Raw genomic sequence first — 20,756 nt, forward strand, 5'->3', positions numbered from 1 at the left:
GAGATGGACAATTTATTACTCTCTGGAGTAATAAAACTGTCAATCACTCGCTAATTCAATGCATTGCTGTGTGAAATTGAATGGAAGATTTGCATTTCAAAGGCTATCAAGAGATTGAAGCTGTGTAATTGGCTTTTGAGGAAGCCTCTGACACTTGTAACAGCTGCTGCTTTAAACACTTGTGTCTGTGGCAGCAGATGTTAGGGAAGGGTAAATGAAAATGCAGCGATTTTACACTCTACTCCCTGTACTGCACCCCAGCTTTCAGACAGGAGTGACTGATGGGGTCTCTGGTGACGGGTTCTCTGATGGGGGTTGGGGGGGGGGGGGGGGCGCGGTTTGGTCACTCAGATGAATACGTGCTCTGTGTGTGTGTGGGGGGGGGGGGGCGTGACCTATTACTCCCGTGGTTGGGGGGGGAAGATGCCCCTACTTGTCAGTGGGGAGGGGCAGGATTTGTCTTGTTGGGGGGAGGGGGGGGGGCACTAGACCTCGGTGTCGGGCTACCCTATCAAAATGGATTCCTAATGGAATCCAGAGCTGTCTCCCCCATGCATAAATGAGTATGGTGAAGGAGAGAGACTCACATACTGGGCCTCGGTCCCAGTGCCAGTGGAGACCAGTCCCAATTCACCACCGACAGGGTACTTAGGCTCCAGAAAAGAGAGTCCGGCCCAAAATGGTACTCCAGATGTGGTATCACCACCAGTGTGTCCAACTATACAAAACAGCCCTACTTTTAAAATCCATTCCCCTTTCAATAAATTCCAATATTCCATTTGCATTTCAAATCTCTTGCTTTATCTGCAGACTAACTTTTTATGCTTTCCCCTACAGAACGCCCAGGTCCCGCTGTATCGCAAAGTTTTGCAATCTCTCACTATTGAAATAGCATTCTGCTTTTCTGTTCTTTCTGCCAAAGTGGACAAGTTCGCATTTGTCCACCTTATTAATTAATCCTGTCTCATTGCAGATTAGCAGGTCCAGAAAGCCTTCCCTCTGGTTGGCTCCAGAACATTCAGAAGTGGTCCTGAAACACTATGAACTCACCGTACAAACTTTCTTTGCTGATCTGATTTATCCAATCCATGTGAGGATTAAAATCACTCATGATTACTGCAGTTTATTGCAGATTATCACACTGGTGAAGGAATCGAGAATGAGAGGGCTGAGATGTAAGGCAATTGGAAAAAGCAATGGTGACATGAGGAGAAACTTTTTGACACAGCAAGTGATTAAGCTCTGGAGTGCGTTGTCTGATAGTGAAATGAAATGAAGTGTGGTGAGGGATGGCTCAATTGAGGGATTTAGGAGGTAATTTGATTTCCTGAAATGGAAGAATGTGCAAGGTTATGGGGGACCAATCATTCAGAAAGCTGGCACAGACACAACAGGCTGAGTAGCCTCTTTCTGTGCTGTAACAACTCTGTGATTGTCCTACTTGTCAAAAGGCAAGTTGATGGTCTGCCAGCCGAGATCTTTCAATACAGCTGAACCCATCCAAACTCGCAAACTTTAATGAGAGGAATGATCCAATAAAACACGAGCCATACATCCGTACCTGAGTAAGAATATGGACTCCTTGGAATTAATGTCCAGTGCCCGCTTTGGCTGCAAATCAGCAGGATTTTCTGCACAATAATGAGCAAATGTCAATTAACATTAAACAAATACATATAATATGATGCAGTCAGACAAAACTGAAGAAAGGAGCTAAATTAATCAGACTTGACCACAGAATATAATTCTTTTGCAATAGATGCTGGCGTAGCCAGCGGTGCCCACCCCTTGTGAAAATAATTTTAAAAAGCTGTCTGAACCCAAAGTTCCGGAATTCCCACCTAACCCTCCCCCATTCCGTTTCTCTTCTGATACTCCTTACAACCTTCCACTTTTGCCAAGTTTTTGTCGCCTCCTGTGCCTCAGTGTCAATATTTGTTTGATAACACTCCTGTCCAATGCTTTGGGACATATTACAAAGCGAAAGGTGCTATATAAATGCAAGTGTATTCAACCGTGAGCCACGGTTTTATCAAAGCCGTGTTGTCTATATACACACATGAGATAAATAAACAAACATTACTGGTTGTACATTTTCTGTATAAAATAACAAACACACGCGCGTCTTGTTCTCCTAATGTATTCTTTGATTGTACATTTGTTTGCTATAAACTCTGTGACTGTGAGGTGAGGCTGCTTCCCACAAGCTGCCAATCTCGGAGTACTGAAGCCAATCAAGTACCTGCCCTTTTCTTTAAATCTCAGGAATAGCAGTCAACCAAAGTCAGCACACCTAGAGTAAAGGTCTACTCTTACATGTAGTTTATATCTAGTACCAGCACACACGCACATATGCACATTCACACCCCACCTCAAACAACATGTTGTTCAATGGGGCAATACCTTAACAATCTGATGTAAAAACTTTGCTCCTGTGACACAACACTAACAATATTGCCAGATGTTTGGGATTGTACATGTTTGATCAACCTCACATCCTGTAAAAAGTACCTGGATGAGCACTTGGCATGTCTTAACATTCGAGGCTATGGGTCAAGTGCTGGCAAATGGGATTGGGATTGGCAGATCAGGTGCCTTTCATGCGGCGTGCAGACCCAATGGGCCAAAGGGCCATTAGGAGAACAAGGTCCGTTGTGTGTTTGTTCAACGGAAAATTTCAAAAGACTTGTGCATGCCCAAAATGCATGAGCACATTCAGGGAAAAAGACAAACAAATAAATTGGTGGCTTTCTGTTGCAAGTTAAAGAAACTCAATATGGGCAAAATTCGGCTATGCCACCCCGACCATAACTTCCAGAAGAAAACGAGGGGCTGAATTCTCCGCCGTCGGGATTCTCCATTTTGCCGGCAGCCCGGGGGTTTCCCACGGCAAGGGGCTGCCCCACAATGGGAAACCGAATTAACCAGCTGGCAAAACGGAGAATCCCGGCGGCATGTCGCACTAGAAATCTGGTGCAGCGGGACAGAGTAACCCGCCCGTGCTCTTCACAAAGGAATTTGTCAAATCACATATTCAGGTCACCTGTTCCAAAGGGTGATGACTCTTCAAAAGAAAACAATTGCTGTCCTCTAAACAAATTCTTTCACTGCATAAAAATGCAAAACTGCTGCAGATGCTAATTCCCCTTTTCCAGTTTTATTTATTTACATAGTTTTTTTGCTTCCCCGTGTCAAAACAATGTGTCGGGTAGGTGGTTTGGCCATGCTAAATTGCCCTTTAATTGGAAAAAAATAATTGGGTACTCTACATTTATGAAAAAAAAGATAATTTATTTGCATCCCACCCCAACTCCGAATCACAAAAGGCCCTTTGGCCCATCGGGTCTGCACGCCGCATGAAAGGCACCTGATCTGCCAATCCCAATCCCATTTGCCAGCACTTGACCCATAGCCTCGAATGTTAAGACATGCCAAGTGCTCATCCAGGTACTTTTTACAGGATGTGAGGCAACCCGCCCCTACAACCCTTCCAGGCAGTGCACTCCAGACCTCTGGGGAAAATTGTTTTTCCTGAAATCCCTCTTGAACACCCACCCCTCACCTTGAACTTGTGTCCCCTCGTAACCAACCCTTCAACTAAGGGGAACAGCTGTTCCCTATCCACCCTCCATGCCCCTCATAATCTTGTGCATCTCGATCAGGCACCCCTCAGTCTTCTCTGCTCCAGTGAAAACAACTCAAGCCTATCCAACCTCTCCTCATAACTTAAATGTTTCATCCCAGGCAACATCCTGGTGAATCACCTCTGCACCCCCTCCAGTGCAATCACATCCTTCCTATAATGTGGGGACCAGAACTGCACACAGTACTCCAGCTGTGGCCTCACCAATGTTGTATAGAACTCCAACATCACTTTCTTGCTTTTGTAATCTATGCCATGATCAATAAAGACAAGTGTACCATATGCCTTTTTCACCACCCTATTAACCTGCCCTTCTGCCTCGAGATCTATTCACAAACATGCCAAGGTCTCTTTGTTCCTCAGGATTTCCCAGTGTGGTGTCATTCATTGAATATTTCCTTGTCAAATCAAGAAACCTATTTGAACCGACCAGTCAGATATGATCGTTTTTATAACTTGGAATCATGTTTGCTCTCACCCTTTTCTTGAGCATTGCTGGTAAGGGCAGCATTTATTGTCCATCACACTTGTTCCTCAAAAGTAAATGTAAAGGAAGGAGTTCTCCCAACAATGAGAAATTTTATTTTACCTAATTTGTAGGATTTTTGTTGCTGGTTTCTGTCCATTTGAGGATTTGATGCTTGCAGGCTTTTATGCCCTCCAGTCTGTTGCAGCTCACCGGTGTTGACTGACGACCGAATCCCATTATCACTAAAAATCAGATGCAAGATTTGTGAAACTGTCGTTTCTAGAGTTAGAATTGCAAAAATGTGTGCAGAATTTGGTTACGCATTGCACACACACATACTTGTGAGCTCCAATCTTTCAACATGATCCTTGACGTTCAGAATCAAAGGTTAAAAAAAAACACAGGACGGTGTCATTAGAGAATTTTAATTCTTGACCTCCACCACCAAAAGCAATTATTCAAAAACTAAATCGCATTGACAAAGGCTGTTTTGGCAAACAGGCTACCTCTACTCCATCTAATGATGGGGGTTAAAAAAAAAAGAAATCAAAAACTATTGAGGTAGCTTTCAAATAGTTTTTTTTCAATGTTGTTTTTAATATACCTGCAATACAGAAAGTAAATTTAACAATTGCATTAAATCTCTTCAAAGTTGGTTTTAATTCCAGTTAATAATATTTGACAGATTTACATGCGCCACAATGACATGAATTTGCTGGTATTTGATACACCTAAAATATATAAAGATAAAAGACTATAAAAGAACTGTTTTCAGCATCTCCCTAGCAACTTGGCGCATGGTATTGCACAAAGTTCAGCCACAGCTCCTAAATACTTGGTGATGAATGAAAACATAATTCCCCCACTAACAGGTTTGTAGTAGGCTGTTGATGGGCTTAATTCACTGAAAGTAGTATCGAATTTAGATCGGAGTTGGAGCATAGAACATATATCCACTGTTCTTCAGCAGCACCACCCCCCCCCCCCCCCCCCCCCCCCCCCACCCCCGCGCGCACTCCCCACTCCATTTTTGTTTAACTTATAGGATCAGTTTACTTTATTCTTAACTACAGAATTGGAATGCATTTCAATCCCAAAATTACAGGGGACTGGGCAGCGCTGTTGCACAATGGTTAGCACAGTTGCATTACAGCTCTAGGGTCCCAGGTTCGATTCCCGGCTTGGGTCACTGTCTGTGCGGAGTCTGTATGTTCTCTCCGTGTCAGCGTGGGTTTCCTCCGGGTGCTCCGGTTTCCTCCCACAGTCCAAAGATGTGCAGGTCAGGTGGATTGGCCACGCTAAATTGCCGTTAGTGTCCAAAAAAGATTAGCTGGGGTTACTGGGTTATGAGGATAGGATGGAGTTATGGGCTTAAGTAGGGTGCTCTTTCCAAGAGTTGGTGCAGATTCGATGGGCCGAATGGCCTCCTTCTGCACTGTAAATTCTATGCTCTATGATACCGTGCCTATTATTTGTTTTTAATTCATTCTTGTGGTGTGGGCATCACTGGCAATGCCAACCTTCATTGCCCAGCCCGAGTTGCCCCAAGGTGGGGGTGAATCAGCATTGTGAATTACAGCAGTCAGTAAACTCAAGATGCTCTCAGAATGTTGTTCAGTAGAGAATTCCAAGACTTTGATCCAACAACAACGAAATAATGGTGTATATGTCCCAAGTCATGGTGGCATTTGATTTGGAGGTGGCGGGTTCCCATGCCCTTGCTCCTCTTATTCTTATACATGGTGGAGGTGTTACTGAAGAATACTTGGTGAGGTGCTGCAGCGTATGTTGCAGATAGTAGACACTGCAGCCAGAATACACCATGGTGGATGTTTCAACTGGTGATGTCCCAATCAAGCAAACAGCTCTACCCTGGATAATTTCAAACTTCTTGACTGGGGGTGCTGCTCCATCCATCCAGGCAAGTGTGAGTACTTCATCATACTCCTTACAGATGGTGAAGAGGCTCTGGGGAGTCAAGCGGTATGCCACCAATCACATAATTCCCAGCCTTTGGTTTGCTGTACTAACCATGGCATTTATGTGATTGATCAAGTTAAAGTTTTGATCAATGGTCAACCCTACAAGGTTAATGGTAATGTTAAATCCATTGAATGTCAGCAGCGGGTAGTTGGATCTCTTGTTGGAGATGCTCAATACCTGGCATTTATGTGGTGGAAGTATTACTTCACTACCTGTTAGCCCAAAACTGGATGTTATCCAGATCTTGGTGTATGTGGGTATAAACTGACTCATCATCTAAGAAATTATCTGAACATTGTGCAACAGATCTTATGATGCAGGGAAGGTCATTGACAAAACAGCTGAAGAAAGCTGGACTGTGGATGCAACCCAGAGGAAGCTCTGCAGCCTTGTCCAGGGACTGAAATGAAGGGCCTCCAATAAACACAGACATTTTCCTTTCTGCCACATATGACACCAGCCACAGGACTGTTACCATCCTGATATCCTTTGGCTTCAGATTTATGAGGATGTCTTGGTGCCACGCATGGTGCCTTAATGTAAAGGACAGACATTCTCCATGCCCGAGTTTGAGCCAAAGTTGTACCAAGATCTGAAGCCAAGTAATGGTGGAAGAGGTTAAAATGAGCACCGATGAGCAGTTTCTTAGTAAAAGCATTGACAAATCCTTCCATCATTTTAATGATGATTGATAAAGTTGTGTTGAATTTGTCCTGTCCTTTGTGTGTAGGATATGCCAGAACAATTTCTCATCAGGTTGGATGGATGCTAGTGTTGCACTGGAATTGCTTGGATGGGAGTGTAGCTAATTCTAGAGCACAGGTCTTCAGCGCCACAGCTGGAATGTTGTCAGCGACAGTCCTCTTTGCTGTACCTCATACTTTAAGCCATTTCTTTATGTCATGGGTGGGATCAATCAATCAACTGATGGTCATTTGTGCAAGTGGGGGATTTTCCAGTCGGCACTTCCGGCTCAAGGTAGTTACCACCATTTCAGCTTGGTCTTTTGCACTCTTATTGAGACATAAACTCCTGAGGGGACTTGACAGGGTGGAGGTTGAGAGTTTGTTTCCCCATATGGGGGAGACTAGAACTAGGGGACACACCTTAACAATAAGGGGTGTCCCATTTAAGACAGAGATTAGGAGAATTCATCTTATCTCAGAGGGTCTTTAACCTGCGGAATTGTCTTCCTCAGAGCGCGGGGGAGGCAGGGCCTTTAAATATTTTTAAGGCCGAGTTAAGACAGATTCTTGATAGACCAGAGAGTCAAAGGGTATCGGAGATGGAGAAGAAAGGAGAGGCCTTAATCAGATCAATTGTGATCTTCCAACATGGCAGAGCAGGCTCAAGGGGTCAACCGACCTATCCCTGCACCAAATTTTGTGTGTTCATATATACGGGCTCCGGCATTAGTGAGACTGGACATTTTCATGAGCCTTCTCCTCCCATTAGTTGCTTAACTGTGCACCACCATTGGATATGGCAGGGCTGAAGAGCAGTGACATGATCTGCTGATTATGGGATTATTCAGTTTTGTCGATAGCATGTTGTTTTCACCTTATAACATGCACATACCATGGGATTATGGTTTCACCAGGTTATCACCACATGGTCATGCACTTTCTACATTCATTGAACCAGGGTTGACTCTGGCTTGATGGTGAAGGAGTAAGGAACATTTCACACCGCAATTTTGCAAATTGTGCTGCTGTACTATTCTTTTTTTAAAAATATTTTTATTCTCCTCCTTTTTCACATTTTCTCCCAAATTTACACCCAACAATAGTCAATAATCAGTAACAAATGCAATGTCAATCCCCATATCAATAACAACAATCCCATCCTCCCACCAAACCCTCAAACATTAGCCATCATGTTAACATAAACAAATGACAAAAAGGAATCAGGAATCACCCATAGTCACCATTAACACATACAGTCCCCCTCCCACCAACTCTCCCAACCTCCCCCCCCTTAATGTTCGATGTAATCCAATTCTCGAAGTGCACAATGAATAACACCCATGAATTGTAGAACCCCTCCATACTTCCCCTCAGTTCAAATTTGACCTTCTCAAGAGTCAAGAATTCCAGCAGGTCCCCCCGCCACTCCAGGGCACAGGGTGGAGAGGTTGATCTCCATCCCTACAGGATCCGCTTTCAGGCCATCAACAAGGCGAAGGCTACATCTGCCTCGCACCCGTTTCCAACCCCGGGTGGTCCGACATGGATATGGCCTCCCGAGGGCCCAGGTATTGCTGTACTATTCTGCTGCCACCAATAGGGCACAGTATCATAGAACTTACAGTGCAGAAGGAAGCCATCCGGCCCATCGAGTCTGCACCTGCCCTTGGAAAGAGCACCCCACTTAAACCCACACCTCCAACCTAACCCCACCTTTTTAAAATAAATTTAGAGTACCCAATTATTTTTTCCAATTAAGGGGCAATTTTAGCGTGGCCAATCCACCCACCCTGCACATCTTTGGGTTGTGGGGGTGAAACCCACGCAAACACAGGGAGAATGTGAAAACTCCACACGGACAGTGACCCAGGGCCGGGATTCGAACCCAGGTCCTCAGCGCCATAGGCAGCAATCCAGTAACCCCACCTAACCTTTTTTGACACTAAGGACAATTTAGCATGGCCAATCCACCTAACTTGCACATCTTTGGACTGTGGGAGGAAACCAGAGCACCCAGAGGAAACCCACGCAGACACGGGGAGAACGTGCAGACTCCGCACAGACAGTGACCCAAGCCGGGAATCGAACCTGGGACTCGGGAGCTGTGAAGCAACTGTGCTAACCACTGTGCTTCAGTATTTCATAGGTGGCCACGTTTGAGCTGCTTGCTCTGTTCTTACTCTATCCTATTGAGCATGATAGTAGTGTCACACAACATGCTGGGTGTTCTAATGAAGAATCATAAACCTGAAATGCTGGGTTGAATTCCATGAGGTGCTGAATTCCAAGCCCACCAAGTGGAACAGCTCTGTGCTGCAGCCATTTAACAATTAACATTGCACTAGAATAGAGGACGGTGTGCCGGGGGTGATACATGAAGATCAGACGGGTTTTGTGAAGGGGAGGCAGCTGAACACTAACGTGCGAAGGCTGCTAAATGTGATAATGATGCCGGCAGCAGAAGGAGAGGCGGAGATTGTGGTGGCATTGGATGCGGAGAAGACCTTTGACAGGGTTGAGTGGGGGTACTTGTGGGAGGTGTTGGAAAGGTTCGGGTTTGGGGTGGGGTTTGTTAAATGGGTGAGGTTGCTGTACGAGGCCCCGATGGCGAGTGTAGCGACAAATGGGAGGAGGTCAGAGTACTTCAGGCTCCACCGTGGGACGAGGCAGGGGTGCCCCCTGTCCCCCTTGCTTTTTGCGCTGGCAATAGAGCCTCTTGCCATGGCTCTCAGGGAGTCGAGGAGGTGGAGGGGTTTGGTGCGAGGTGGGGAGGAGCACCGAGTGTCGCTGTATGCGGACGACTTGCTGTTGTATGTAGCAGACCCGGTGGGGGGAATGCCGGAGGTGATGGAGATTCTTGCTGAGTTCGGGAGTTTCTCGGGATATAAATTGAACCTGGGCAAGAGTGAGCTGTTTGTCGTACACCCGGGAGATCAGGAGGAGGGGATTGGTAGGCTCCCGCTAAAGAGGGTAGTGAGGAGTTTTAGGTACCTGGGGGTTCAGGTGGCTAGGAGCTGGGGGACACTGCACAGGCTCAATTTTACTAGGTTGGTGGAGCAGATGGAGGAGGAATTTAAAAGGTAGGACATGCTGCTGTTGTCGTTGGCGGGTAGAGTACAGTCCGTTAAAATGACGGTGCTCCCGAAGTTTTTATTTTTGTTTCAGTGCCTCCCCATTTTCGTTCCGAGGGCCTTTTTTAGGAGGGTGAACAGCAGCATTCTGGGATTTGTTTGGGCGCATGGGACTCCGAGGGTAAGGAGGGTCTTTTTGGAGCGGGGCAGGGATAGAGGGGGGCTGGCGCTGCCCAACCTCTCTGGGTACTATTGGACGGCTAACGTCTCAATGGTACGCAAGTGGGTAATCGAGGGGGAGGGGCAGCATGGAAAAGGATGGAGATGGCGTCCTGCGGAGGCACGAGCCTGAAGGCACTGGTAACGGCTCCGTTGCCGCTCCCTCCAACGAGGTACACCATGAGCCCGGTGATGGCGGCCACCCTCAAACTTTGGGGGCAGTGGAGGCGACACAGGGGGGGAAGTGGGGGGCTCGGTGGAGGCCCCGCTGCGGGGGAACCACCGGTTTGTCCCAGGGAACATGGATGGCGGGTTCCTGGGGTGGCACAGGGCGGGCATTAGGAAGTTGGGAGACCTGTTTATTGACGGGAGGTTCGCGAGCCTTGGTGAACTGGAGGAGAAGTTTGAGCTACCCCCGGGGAATATGTTCAGGTACCGTCAGGTCAAAGCGTTTGCTAGGCGACAGGTGGAGGGGTTCCCTTTGCTGCCCCCGCGGGGGGTAAGGGACAGGGTACTTTCGGGGGTGTGGGTCGGGGATGGGAAGGTGTCTGACATCTATCAGGTGATGCAGGAGGTGGGGGAGGCGTTGGTAGAGGAGCTGAAGGCTAAGTGGGAGGTGGAGCTGGGGGAGCAGATTGGGGAGGGGACATGGGCGGACGCCCTGGAGAGGGTGAACTCCTCCTCTTCATGTGCGAGGCTTAGTCTCATCCAGTTCAAGGTGCTGCACCGGGCCCACGTGTCCGGATCTAGGATGAGTAGGTTCTTTAGGGACGAAGACAGGTGCGTCAGGTGTTCGGGGAGTCCAGCGAACCATGCCCATATGTTCTGGGCATGCCCGGCACTGGGGGAGTTCTGGAAGGGGGTGGCGGGGATGGTGTCGAGGGTGGTGGGATCCAGGGTCAAGCCAGGCTGGGGACTCGCGATATTTGGGGTTGGGGTGGAGCCGGAAGTGCAGGAGGCGAAAGAGGCCGATGTCTTGGCCTTTGCGTCCCTAGTAGCCCGGCGGAGGATCTTGCTGCAGTGGAAAGATGCGAGACCTCCGAGTGTGGAGACCTGGATCAATGACATGGAGGGATTCATTAGGCTGGAGAGGGTCAAGTTCGCCCTGAGGGGGTCGGTACAAGGGTTCTTTAGGAGATGGCAGCCTTTCCTCGACTTTCTGGCGGATCGGGATTTGGGGGAGTATTCCGTGGGGGCCTTGTTGGATGTCAAACCGGCAGACCATAGTGAGAGACGTGACCGGGCAGGGGTCTGAGAGGTTGAGAGGGTGAGGAGAACCTGGGGCGAGTAAAACCTTGAGAACCCCTCCATCCTTCCACTCAGTTCAAATTTGAGGGACTCTCAGCTTGGGGGCCCATTAAGAAGGATCCTCCCCACCACCAGCCCACATAGGGAAACCTGCTGGGTTGGCTGCTTGACTTTAGCACCTCCCTCTGTTGGTTACATTTCAGCAGCAATGGGATGAGGTTCTTATGTGGGCCGCTGGTATAATTGTGATGGAGCAGGGGTGAATGGGTGGCAGCATGCAGGCCACCCACTGGATTTAACAAGCCCCTCGCCTTCAAACCCATTGGTAGGGGAGCGGAAAATCCAGCCCATTTAATTTGTTTCTCCATTGACGTTGCTGACCTGCTGAGCATTTCCAATATTTTCTCGTTCTATTTCTGATTTCTGGCATCCGTAGTATTTTGCTTTGGAGGATGTCATTAGGACGAAGATAGGACTTGACCTCTGCAAGGGAAGTCTCTCTGTGACAGGCAGATTGGTGAGGACAAGGACAATTAAAGTATTCCCTCGGTTTTGGTTCTTTCATTGCATCCTAGAAGCCCACTGCGGCAGCCACGTCCTCAGCCAACTTGGTTGACGTTTTGGTCACCGTCAGCAAACAGAGATGGCTTTAATTTATATAATTTTTTTAGAAAATACTTTATTGAGACATTTATAATTTTAACAATTTTAAAAATCAAATTTCAATAAGAACAAAACAATATAACTAACAACCCCCCAGTAACGATCCCCAGCCAACATGGCTTACATGGACAGTGCCACCTTCCTCAGCCACCCTTCTGTTGGTGCTCCTGCTCTTACTCATCCTCCCCGTGCCTCCAGTCGATGAACAGCTGCCACCTCCAAGCAAACCCCTGCAACGATCCCCTCCAGGCAAATTTGATTTTTTGGAGTCTGAGAAACGCTGCCATGTCGCTAACCCATACTTCGGGGGCTCTGAGTCCCTCCATCCCAATAGAATCCATCTGCAGGCCTCCTGGGAGGCAAAGGCCAGGACATCGGCCTCTCTCACCCCTGTGCTCATGGGTCTTCCGACACACCAAAGATCGCCACCTCTGGATTCAGCACCACCCTCACTTGTAATACCTATGACATGATATCAGCAAATCCCTTTCAGAAACCCCTCAGCCTCAGACATGCCCAAAACATATGGACATGGTTCGCAGGACCCTCTGCACAGCACCCACGCCTATCCTCCACCTCCTCAAAGAACCTGCTCATCCGGGCCACAGTCACGTGCGCCCTGTGGACCACCTTAAACTGTAGCTGGCTGAGTCTGGTGCACGATGAGGATGCATTGACTCGGCTCAGGGTCTCCTCCAATAATCCAGCCTCCAACTCCCCACCCAGCTCTTCTTCCCATTTTCTCCACACCATCCCTATCGGTGCTCCTTCCCATTCCATCAGTTCCTTATAGATCTCTGAAACCTTCCTCTCTCCTACTCCTGTTCTCGACACAACGTTGTAGACCCTGGTGCAGCAGGTGCGGGAAGGATGAAACCTGCCTCCGCACAAAATCCCTCACTTGCAGATAACGGAACCCATTCCCACGTGGCAACTCAAACTCCTCCTCCAGCTCCTCCAGGATCGGGAAACCCTCACAAATAAACAGATCTCCAAATCTCTCAATGCCTGCCCGCTGCCACCTCCAAAACCCCCCATCCAGCTCCCCTGGAACGAACCAGTGATTATCACATATTGGTGCCCACACCGACGACCCTGGCTTTAACTTATATTTCGGGGTATTGGAAACAATGGGTTGGATTCTTCCACCCCGCCCGCCGCAAGAAGGCCACGGGTGAGCCGCGGACAATGGAGAAGTCCATTGACCTCAAACAGTATTCTCCGGTCGCCAGGTAGATGCGCACAATGGCCGTGATCTGGCCACATTAGAAGAGGTTCATGACAAGCGCGTTTAGCCGTTTTTCACCGAGGCAGGATTTAGTCCCGTTTCAGGAATTCTGGCAAGCAGGGCTCCTCTGCGCAGGAAGAGATAGGGACATCATTTTTATATGGCATCCCTATCTCTCAACCCTCCAAAGCAAACCCGAATCTGCCCAAAGCCCAACTCACCTATAAGGGGGTCCTCGGGTCCCCCGCAGCCCACTCACACGTGCAGGGCACCTCTGAGCCCGATCCCCACTGTGAGGAAAATGCCAGTCTGGCACCTTGGCAGTGCCTCCTGGGCACCTTGGCAGTGCCTGATTAGCACCCTGGTGGCGCTGCCAGCCTGGCACACTGGCAGTGTCAAGGGTCAAGGATAGCAGTGCCAAAGGGCACCAGTGCCAGGGTGCCACTGTGGCCAAAGCACGCACACCTGGGGGCCTCCAATTGCCTGTGAGACCCCCACAAGTGCCATTCCATCTGGTCCCCAGTTGTGGGACCAGCACTAAATGGCGCTCATCCGAAGTGAAGGGGTTCGATCCTAATGCTTCAAGTAGATCAGGAGTGCGCATATCAGTGAGACTAACTGTCTTCCTCTAATATGCAGATTGGCAAAATACTGATCCCACCCACAATAGGTGGGATTCAGATCACAATGTCTCTCGAGACCACATTAGATCTCGCGAGGCGTGGAGAGCTGGAAAAGGGATCTCCCAGCATCTACCGGCTGCACCGCATTTCGGGCGCAACACGGCCGGTAAATCGCCCCAATGTATAGATTTAGGTGAGTTTTATTCTGTTCTGAGTAAGACAGGTTTAAAACTTTAGTTAGATTCACGACAAACAAAGGTGCTTGCATTTCTGTGGGTTTGATTTCATTTCAAATGTGCCTGCTTTGTGATGAGAGGGTTTACGACATGAAAGGAAACAAGTGTAAAGAAATACTAGGTTGTTGCTCAGCAACCAGGGGTCACTTTAAGTTCGAAAGACTGATGGAATTAGACTTTAAGGTGGACCCAATAGTAGTTTGAGCTAGTTAGCTGGAGAGGAAGCATCTCTCACAGACACTGCCAGAAACAAAGAGGCAGGACAATAGGGGAAGGATAAGAAAGCCCAGAAGGTAAAGAACAGATAGTTCTAGAAACCAGAGAATGAAAGAGAAGTTCTTGGAAGACTAAATTGAACAATGGTGTTGTTCAGTGAAGTTAAAGAAAGAGGCAGAGAAACATCCCGTTAAAACAGAGTTGAAATGTACTGACCTGGTGAAGTTGGCTAACGGGAAGTCAGACATCTGAAGTAACCCTAAAGTTGGTGACCTCAGTACAGCCTGTGAAGCAGTGGTGCCCTGTTAGCATGGCTGGATACCCGAGAGATTGTACGGAAGCTTGAAGTGGCAATTCAATGCAGAGGAATACTGAAAGAATAGATGGAAATCCTGGAAATGGATATGTAGTGAACTACCTGAGAGAAAAGATTCTAAGATGTATTTTGTCAAGAGTGGAGTTTGGAAACATTTATGCGGAAATCAGAATTCCAGTGAGACCAGTTGGTGTTAGTGTGATAATCATCTCAGAGAATTTGATGAGCAATCCACAGAAATTGTATTGGGGGGGCATCTGCTATGCGATTTCAGAGTGGGATGCGTCTGACCACAGTTGGTCTCTCGGTTTACTTACCAAGAACAACATAGTACAAGATATATTCTGCAACTTGCGTTAGCCTTAATAATCGGTGCGCATTTATGAAAATATAGGTGGGGTGAAGGAGTATTTATATTATTGTCAAACTTTTCAGGTTTAATAAATGTTTTATTCTTTTGCTAAAAGCTAATTGGCAGTCCTGTGACTCTGTTCATCCAAGTCACTAAAAAAAACTAAAGCTGCAGTCTATTGAGCCAGGGTCCATTCTGGGATCTTTCTGTCCAATTGTAACATCATAACATCACTGAGACAATCTTGATGACAGACACTGAAGTTCCCCATCCAGAGTACATTCTGTACCCTGAAACCTTGTCCTTTATATAAACAGAATTATTATAAGCATAACAGCTGTTGGCTATGCAAAAAGTATTGAAATCAACCACGTAGCAGGGCAAATAACATTTGTGAATGAGATGGATTTTTACAATGGTTTTATTCGCATTTCTGTTGCCAGCCCCAGATTTATTGAATTCAACTCAGCAAAACTGTAAGAAAGTAAGTGTGCAGGTACAGCAAGCAGTAAAGAAGGCAAATGGCATGTTGGCCTTCGTAGCAAGAGGATTTGAGTATAGGAATAGGGATGTCTCACTACAATTGTATAGGGCATCGGTGAGGCCACGTCTGGAGTATTGTGTACAGTTTTGGTGTCCTTATCTGAGGAAGGATGTGTTTGCCATGGAGAGAGTGCAGCGAAGGTTTACCAGGCTGATTCCTGGGATGGCGGGACTGTAATATGAGGAGAGACTGTCAGTTAGGGTTATATTCATTGGCATTTAGAAGAATGCGAGAAGATCTCATAGAAACTTATAAAATTACAACAGGATTAGACAGGGTAGATTCAGAAAGATCCCAAGGGTGGGGGAGCCAGAACCAGGGGCCATGGTTTGAGGATAGGGGGTAAACCTTTTAGGACTGAGGTGAAGAGAAATTTCTTCACCCAGAGAGTGGTGAATCTGTGGAATTCACAACAACAAAAAGTAGTTGAGGTGAAAACATTGTGTAATTTCAAGAAGGAATTAGATATCACTCTTGGGCTAAACGGACCAAGGGATATTTGGGTGTGGGGGGGGCGGAATCAGGGTATTGAACCGGAATCAGGGTATTGAACCTGATGATCAGCCAACTTTTTTTTTTAAATGTATTACTTTACCTGAGTTACAAAGCCAGAGCTCAGTGTGTGGACAGGTTCAAACCCCTAATGCAGTTCCTTGCCTCCTCCAAAAATGAATTCAAATTGAATCCAATTCATGCTATCCACAAGAGAGACATACCAGATCCAGGCATTACACCTGATCTCACACTCATCTTAGCCAAAAGGCAGAGAAGCGATTGATGATCAACCATGATCATAATGAATGGCAGAGCAGGTTCGAAGGGATGAATGACCTCCTCCTGCTTCTATATTCAATGTAAGATGGGCTTTGAGTTTCCAATCTTTGGGTTTCTAGCTGACATAACTTGTGGAGTTTCAAATATTATGTGCACCATATATAAATGAATTTAGAAATCCATCTATCTGGCCACTAGTAACTTTTATGTACACAGTGTGTCTTTTCTGATCATTCTCATCCCCATGAGAGCTACATTACTCTGAACCATATCTCTTCGAAGTGTCAAACTGGTACTCAAGCAGATACAACTCAGAAATTCCCTTAACAGTTACAAGATTTCCTGGATTTGAATATCTGGCTGCCCTACACAATCATATAAATCACATAATCTATATTAATTTGAAAGTATTCTAGCTTCATCTTTAAACTTTGCTGAGGACTGAAGAAAATTGTAACATTTGATTCAAGACAAGCTCGGAACAGGATTGTGACTTGCAAGTTTCTTTTTTTAAAACTCCTTACTACTGACGCCTGAATTAAAAGGGACATCTACAAGGCCAAAACAACGTAAAACTGCTTCATGTTTGTGCCCATCCACTTTTCATTTAAATTTCTGAACCTCATCATGATTATATTTAGAAAGAGTGTCAGATTTTATTAAAGATCAGAAATAAACTGGGGCAAATCATTTCAGCTTAAAATCTATCTTTATGGGAAAGAGGTTTTACCAGAACTTTTGAGAGAACTGTGGATATGAACATACATATCAGCACCCAAGTGGGAGGAAACTGGAGCATCCGGAAGAAACCCACGCAGACAGGCGCTTCCAGACAGGCGGAACCAAAGCGCTTCCAGTATCCACAGTATTCAGATCACAAACCAAAAAGCTCAGATTATTGTGTCATATTAAATGTCAAGAAAGCATCATCAGTTTCTGCACTTAAAGGTTACTTTTAAAGTGACTATTAATGTGGCATAATTATTGACTAACGCTAATCAGAGAATAAGCAAATTATTCCGGAACTGCTGTCAATTATACAAAACATGTTATACGGTAGACATTATTTAGGAGTCACAAGCCTGTCATGGGCAGAATGGTAATTATTGATAATGCTTCAGAAAGAAAGCCATTCATACACACTTCCTTGAATCTATTGTTCTCTGCTACATGCCAGTTGGCTCAGCAACATAGTTGTCCAGCCCTGAAATGTATGAACTCAAGCACATAAAGGATGAATTAAACCACTCTGACTAATCAGCTCAGTTTCTTTGAACAAGCAGATTTTGCACACAGAATTAACACTAGGCCCAGAATTTGTTACAGTAGGGCACATAGCGCCATGAGTTGTGAGTTACCCTCTTTTCTTCACTTTCCAGCTCCAATTATTTTTGCATTGTAAATTGTTGGAACTCAAAATTGATAACGGCAGTGAGGTCAATGGGGCATCTGGGGATTTTTGGGAAATTAGAGCATCATTCATTTATCTCCTTAAAAAATGATTTACGATGCTAGAGATCTAGAAAGAATAAATAACAAGGTGGATTGGAGTCAAACAATACAAAAAGTGAGCAAAGGAAAGGTTGGATCAAGAGAAACAAGAGACAGAAAGGAAAAGTAATGATTTTTATAAAGCCTCTGGGAACAACTTGCTGACTGCAGGAGTGAGGCTTCATAATAATAATCTTTATTGTCACAAGTATTGGCTTACATTAACACCGCAATGAAATCACTGTGAAAAGCCCCTAGTCGCCATATTGCACGAAGTCTTTGCATTACCTTATGGGACCAGGAAAAGCCCAATCATAAAGTTCTTTCTCTTTGCAGAACAGCCTATGATAACATAATCCTAGCAACTATAATGTGCACGCATTAACAATTTAATAAGAACACAGGACTCAGTGGAATCAAGAAACTTATTCATAACCCTACCTCCACTCTCCAACAGGCTTAGTTAGCTGCAAGTTCTACATGTTTTTTGACCCCCATGGCATAATGTGGTGAGCTGCAAAGTGTTGCCCAGGAGTTGCTCAGAGCCCATGTCTCCTCCTGAGCTGAATCAAGCCCACCGGACAACATGACAGAAGCCCTTTCCCAGTGCACCACCACGAGCTGTTATTGTGAAGAACAACTGCTTCCAGGAAAAGAACAGGCCTTGAGATGGGCTAAGGAGCACCTTGACTATAAATGGGAAGGCCATGCTATCAGGCTTCTTTAAGACATTGGTGTGGTGCTGACATGGGTACCGTTTAGCAAGGCTAAAGCCGCCCTGTCTAACAGTGGAGTTTGATTTAGGGTGGTGTACCCGGCGGGGCTCAGGGTGACTTTTGAGGTGAAAGGCTTTACAATGCGCCCAGAGAAGACAGATTCGTTCGTAAAAATAAACATGGGCTGGGTGCGAGTTGATTGAGGTTTCTGAGGTTTTTGAATGTTGGGGGTGGGCATGTGGATATGGGGATTTGTTGGGGTTCCTTGTACATGTTCCTTGTTCTTGTGTGGGTTAAGTGGTTCGAAAGTTGGATTTGTGTGGAGGAGTTTAATGTTTGGCGGGGGGGCGTGGTTGTTCTACGCGCTATATTGGGGAGACGGTGATGTAGTAGTATTGTCACTGAACTGGTGATCCAGAGGCCCAGGGTAATTCTCTGGGGGTCCCTGCTTCGAATCCCACCATGGCAGATGTTGAAATTTGAATTCAATAAAAATCTGGAATTAAACATCAATAATGACCATGAAACCATTGTCTACTGTCGTAAAAACCCATCTGGTTCACTAATGTCCTTCAGAGAAGGAAATCTGCCAACCCTACCTGCTCTGGCCTACATATGACCCCAGAACCACAGCAAAGTGGTTGACTCCTGAATGCTCTCTGAAATAGCCTAGCAAACCTCTCAGTTCAAGGTCAATTATGGATGGGCAACAAATTCAGGCCTAGCCAGCGACGCCCATATCCCATGAATGAAAACAAAAACTTACAGGAAATATGTAGCTCCCTGCTGGAGTATGATGTTTTAAGGGTTTTTTTAAACTTTTAGCTCCCTGCTGGAGCTTTTATACTTTGTGTATTTTTTCTGTTCGTATGTACCTTGAGGGTGGTATTGTTTGGGGGTAGGGAGGTAGGGGGAAGAGGGGTGGGGGGCAGGGATAGTTTTCTGATGGTGACGACAGATTTTTCTTTGTTTCATCTTGCTGGTGGGTTTGGTTGCCATCTTGGGTAGCCCTGGTGCCTGTACTCTAAGTAGTTGTTGGATGACCGCTCTTAGTGGAAATAGCTGACTCCAGATCGAGGGAGGGCTGTGAGGCCCCCAATTCGTTTGGTCACCTGGAATGTAAGGGGGTTGAATGACCCACTGAAAAGAATTTCTGCCTTCAAGTTTCTTTGCCTTGGGCATTTCCCTTATGTGGGCACCATATACCACCAATCAAGTAGAGTTTTAAGCATAAATACCCCCAGAAACTGGGCGTAAATTGTTAAAATACAGTGCCCTAGCGGGAGCCACTTCGTGTCAGTCATCGCCCCACAGACCGCCACCGTAAATCCCCCATCAATCTCCTTTTGCTACTCACCTCAAACTGCCTCCGTTGTCTTCTTCATTGAAGGATTTTTCACATCCAGCAAAGGCTCCTCCCCAGAAAGGATGCTGTGGTAGGCCTCTCCAACTCAGCCTATAATGTGGAAAGCAAAGCTTTTATTTGTGGTCAGTGTCAAGTTTATGTAAGCAATGGAAAATTCAAATGTATTTCCCATAAGCCCATACCAAATGCTTCCTTTTTCAGATCGAGTATGTTATTTTTAAAACCTATACATCAGAATAAATCAGGTTGAAATTTTCAAAAGCATAAATGTACAATGTTCCTAAATTGATTTTAACTTGGAAAAATCTATGAGTTTGAGGTAATTCATGTATCAACTTTCTCATCAGTATTTAATCTGTATTACAATAATCCTACTAATAGATGAATATGGACTGAGGTTGCTCCAAGTCAAAAGAACACCATTACTTGTCTGGGTGCTGTCACAAACTGGGAAATGTCAGTTATTTCATATTGCCAGCAGAATTGATCTTTGATGTGCGGGGCCATGTTAGATAAGCTAATCTATCTCCTCAGCAAGGTCTGCAAGGTCCTCACACACAGCTATTGCAATTATTTTTTTTATAAATTTAGAGTACCCAATTCATTTTTAAGGGGCAATTTAGCATGGCCAATTCACCTACCCTGCACATCTTTGGGTTGTGGGGGTGAAACCCATGCAAGCACGGGGAGAATGTGCAAACTCCACACGAACAGTGACCCAGAGCCGGGATCGAACCTGGGACCTCGGCGCGTGAGGCAGCAGGGCTAACCCACTGCGTCACCTAGCTATTGCAAATATAATATTAGCATGGATAGGGGATTGACGAACAAGCATGAAACAGGGCGAAGATAATTGAGTTATTTTCAGGTTGGAAAACTGTAATAAAGGGATCAGTGCTGGGGCCTCAACTA

The 20,756-nt window shown here is 46.1% G+C and overlaps 1 protein-coding gene across 4 annotated transcripts in view; it reads right to left on the reverse strand.

Annotated features, from left to right (window-relative positions):
• ulk4 (unc-51 like kinase 4) overlaps positions 1-20,756 on the reverse strand; it is a 513,024-nt gene that overhangs the window by 463,273 nt on the left and 28,995 nt on the right. For all 4 annotated transcript variants that reach the window (XM_038796599.1, XM_038796603.1, XM_038796600.1 and 1 more), the window contains 3 exons: positions 19,836-19,934; positions 4,233-4,354; positions 1,562-1,631 (listed from right to left, as the gene is read on the reverse strand). In XM_038796599.1, coding sequence (XP_038652527.1) covers positions 1,562-1,631; positions 4,233-4,354; positions 19,836-19,934 — 291 coding nt within the window. The remainder of the gene's footprint in view (positions 1-1,561; positions 1,632-4,232; positions 4,355-19,835; positions 19,935-20,756) is intronic.

Source organism: Scyliorhinus canicula, chromosome 5 (genome assembly GCF_902713615.1).
Source record: "Scyliorhinus canicula chromosome 5, sScyCan1.1, whole genome shotgun sequence".
NCBI classification, from domain to species: domain Eukaryota; kingdom Metazoa; phylum Chordata; class Chondrichthyes; order Carcharhiniformes; family Scyliorhinidae; genus Scyliorhinus; species Scyliorhinus canicula.